Source organism: Nanorana parkeri, unplaced genomic scaffold (assembly GCF_000935625.1).
Source record: "Nanorana parkeri isolate BGI_ZX_2015 unplaced genomic scaffold, ASM93562v1 scaffold997, whole genome shotgun sequence".
In the NCBI taxonomy this organism is placed as follows: domain Eukaryota; kingdom Metazoa; phylum Chordata; class Amphibia; order Anura; family Dicroglossidae; genus Nanorana; species Nanorana parkeri.
The window spans coordinates 240606-244740 of record NW_017307265.1 but is presented as its reverse complement, the minus strand read 5'-3'; the positions used below and the strand labels follow the sequence as shown (position 1 = coordinate 244740).

The 4135-nt window shown below is 42.7% G+C and overlaps 1 protein-coding gene across 1 annotated transcript in view; it reads right to left on the bottom strand.

Annotated features, from left to right (window-relative positions):
• WNK2 (WNK lysine deficient protein kinase 2) overlaps positions 1-4135 on the bottom strand; it is a 162387-nt gene that overhangs the window by 40864 nt on the left and 117388 nt on the right. The window contains exons 14-15 of the mRNA XM_018567015.1: positions 1973-2138; positions 1774-1890 (exon numbers count right to left, since the gene is read on the bottom strand). Coding sequence (XP_018422517.1) covers positions 1774-1890; positions 1973-2138 — 283 coding nt within the window. The remainder of the gene's footprint in view (positions 1-1773; positions 1891-1972; positions 2139-4135) is intronic.

Here is a 4135-nt window from a genome sequence, read left to right as displayed (position 1 = left end):
GAGTAATCCTAATGGGAAGACAGACTCTTTTAAAGAAATGTTAATTTCAGTCATTCATATTGTGGCTTCTTCAAATAACCACATTAGCCCATTGTAAGACACTCCAAAGGACATCAGAATGCTGACAAAGCTAATGTAAAGAGGGAATACAATAGACAGAAAGCGCTTGACTGATGTGAACATGCATAGATGGTAATACTGAGCTCAGGTTCTTGCTAGTGATGTAACCAGACAGGATTATATTTAGAATTCATGCTGACCTATGCACACTTTATTGATGCACCCTTTTATAAGGACTCCATTCCTCACCATGTCACACGTTTAAAGAAGTGATGTTTTAGGCAGAATTCCATGCAAACCTCTATATAAACAGATGAAATACATATATGGTAATGTTATACCTACAAAAGAATCTCTATTTCTATCCAGCCAGTTTTGAGATTTACACAGCTGTCTTGCATAGCACAGGGCTGTCTAGCAGGGCAGGAGACCTGATTTTTCCCTGCTGCAGTTAGGGTACACTCACAGGTCTTGTCCCTCCCCCAGTCTGTGACTAGTTAGTAAAAGGAGAAGCAGCAGACTGATTAGCTAGTCACTCCTCCCATCAAATGTTAGAACAACGGTACTGCAGTCCAATTGACTGGCCCCTTATGCTGCTTCTCCCTCTCCCAGTCTGAGATCTTTTGTTCAGGTAATTACAACAGACTCGTGCTTACATAATAAAAAGGTAGTTCGGTAATACATCAATTCAAGGTATGTTCTTTTATAACTGCCTGAAGTTCACCTTTAAAAACAGGGCTTGCATATGTAGAGTAGAATACTTTACATATAAAGCTCCTACCAATTAAAGAAGAGCTGGCTATATACCATTGCCCTATAGCAGGGGTAGCCAAACTCCGGCCCTCCAGCGGTGGTGGAACTACAAATCCCATAAGGCATTGCAAGATTCTCTCAGTGACAGACATGACTCCCGGAGAGAGATGCATTCATGGGATTTGTAGTTTCACCACAGCTGAAGGGCTGGAGTTTGGCTACAGCTGCCCTATAGGGTTCTGTCACTCCTCTAGGCAACACAGATCTGCTGGTAATTTACACACAAGTGTCCAAGGGTGTTCATATAGAAAAAAAAATGCCATTTAATGCAGCCTCTTTATACTATACTGCCCTAGGCACAGCCATATGACAGCCTTACACAAATATGGTCTGTTATTTGAGCATGGCTAGGTATACTTGCTAAAAATCTTTGCAAAATACACATGGGGGAAATATATAGACAAATTTTGTGTGCCAAAAGCTTTGCACCAATGCTTCTGCACCAGTGATCACTGCGTACATATTCAGGAGGCAAAACCCCAACTCTTTCTACAAGGCTGGATGGGCAGTTCTAGTCAATCGTGGAGCTCTGTTCTATATGTGACTTCTATGTGCAACGTGCCTGACAAAAAGGCATTACTTACAACTCTAAAAGATTACAAAAACCTCTAAAAAGTCTCATGCAAGTCAGTCAAGCCTTTTGCTTCCATTTGCATCCTGTACACTGTATATAACAGCTGGAATGTAAGAACTGCTAGGAGCAGCACAGATGGCTCTTTTGTTTGAGATTAAATCTGCTAATAGGAGGTAAAGCACATATCACAAAAGACCCCAATAGTTGCTCCCTTTAACAGTCATTCATATTCTCTGGAGACTACCACATACAAAAGGTTTCACAAATAATGCAAAACGCTGGATGAATATTAGCCTGACAGCCCCCTCACCTCTTTCTTGCCTTACCATGTATGTAGCAATCTCCTCTGGTGCATCGCCATCCAAGTCAAATTTAAAGGTAACCATTTTGTGGTTATGCGTTTCTAGCTGGCATTCTACCATCTTGTCTCCAGTGTTGCACACCTGCAGAAAATGCCCATGTAACATCAAACCGTAATGCCATCTGCATACAAATGTTCATCTAAAAAAATGGTCCTCAGCTTACATTAAGAATGGTTAGTTTAGGCTTATTGGTCTTTTCCTGGCGAGAGCGAGTGCGCGATGACCTCCGATGATGTTTCTTAGCTGGTTTTCCATCCTGTTTACTGCCATGTATGCCCTCATATCCATCACTCATTTCTTTACCAGAGGCGGCATCAGAACCTATGTAACTAAGCAACAGTACAACAAATAACTGTTAAAACTAGACAAGACTTTAGACTGTTTAAACACAAGATTAAGGCTCTTTATTTTTTCGGTTTCAATATTTTTATTAGGTTTATGCAGGAGTACAAAAACTTGGGAAAAAGGTTGAAAATCACAAGGTCTGTCTTGTGCAAATGTCACCTTAGATATTGAAAGGGTCAAGGCTGGTTGTGGTGAAGGAAGGAGACAACAGCTACTGTTGATCTCATGAAGGCCCTGTGTAACATTTTCCAAGATGAAAAAATAAAAAAGGACAGGGTATTAAAAAAGAAACCGGAAAAAGAGCAGAGGGCGTAGTCCAGGACTCATTGGGCCAGCCAAGTTCATCCAGCAGGGTTAAGCTCTTACTCAAAAATAGGGGGCTGCATTGCCTCCATCCTCAGGTAACACCCAGTACAATGCATCATTAGTTTCACAGATATCACACACGCTGGCGCTATCTGCTTCCCAGACTTGCAGGAATATATGATGATTAACAAATATGCTCATTAGTTTCTCATTCATCAGTATGGTATTGATCTGTTGCTAAATCTTCGATAAATAGAATGGATTGTTTCTTCCAATTCTGGCAACCTAATTTGGTAGCAAAGTAGTATTTGATGAGTTGATTTTTGAGGCTTAGGCAGAGGCACAAGGGCATCATGTATCAAAGCTGCCCAGTAGTTTTTGCATAAATAAATGGTGAAAAGGTATTTCAGGAGCTTGAAAATGATGTGTAAAAGGTTGCAGCTATGGGGCAAGTCCGCTATATATGTAGTACGTCTCCTACTGTTGTGCAGCCTTGGAAAAACGTGTTAGGTAGAGCCTGGCAGGGACCATGGACCACAACATTATCAGTTTATATGCTACTTCCGTATTGGTAACATTTCAACATTTTAGGGCTGTCTAAACCTGGGGGAACAGGCGGTGTGAAAGTGACAGTAGTAATGGAAAGTGGGGTGACAATAAATTGCTAGAATTTCTGGGGGTCTCAAGGGAGGTGGGAGACATGCAATATATTGAAAAGGTAGTTAGCTGCAATTTGGAGTTTCCAAAAGGGTTTGGAGCAGGGCATTTTTAAATATATTATGAATATTATTCAGGATGTATACAGCACCACCAGTTTGTGCAGCGCTTTACAATACAAAGAAGACATTACAGTTACAAGACAATATGGTAAAGGAGTGCCCTGTCCGTGAGAGCTTACAATCTAAAATAGTCACCAGCACTCGATATGTGCAAGAAGTAAAGCACTTTTTATTAAATCACATGCGCCATACAGCCAACATTTCAGGGCCACGCAGGGTCCCTTCTTCCGGGCGACCTAGCGACATAGTTACTATGTCGCCCAGAATAAGGCAACATTGGCTGTATGACGCATGTGACAATTTAATAAAAAGTGCACATATCATCGAGTGTTGGTGACTTCTATTATGGACTGTATCTGACACGGCGCCATCCGTGTTGTCAGGCCCGGATTTGCCACCGAGGCCCGGCCTCGGGCGGCAGGGCGCAGAGGGGCGGCAGCGCTGTCCTTGTGGTGAAGTTGCCCTCTCTACATTCAGTCCTGCTTTGCACAAGCAGGACTAAATGTAGAGTGAGGCAGACGATTTTTCGTTTACATGTGAACTCGGCGATGTCGCCGAGTTCACATGTAAACAGTGTGCAGCCTCCCCCCCTGCACTTACCTCTCTCCTCTGGTTCCATCCTCCGCCACCGAGTCTCTCACTGCAGTGAGCAGAGCGGCAGGGTTCAAAAGTAACCCTGCCGCTCCGTGTAGACTGTGAGAGGGGAGAGCTGTGCTCTTCCTCTCTCTCCTGTCACAGGAGTTCCAGCACAGTGCTGTGCTAGAACTCCTGTATTGGAGGTGACAGGGTTAATAAAGAGAACCTGTCACCTCCAATTGCTATCACACAGGGGATGGTTTTCTCCTGTGTGATAGCAATAAAGTTAGGTGGAAAAAAAATTAAATTGATTAAAAAAT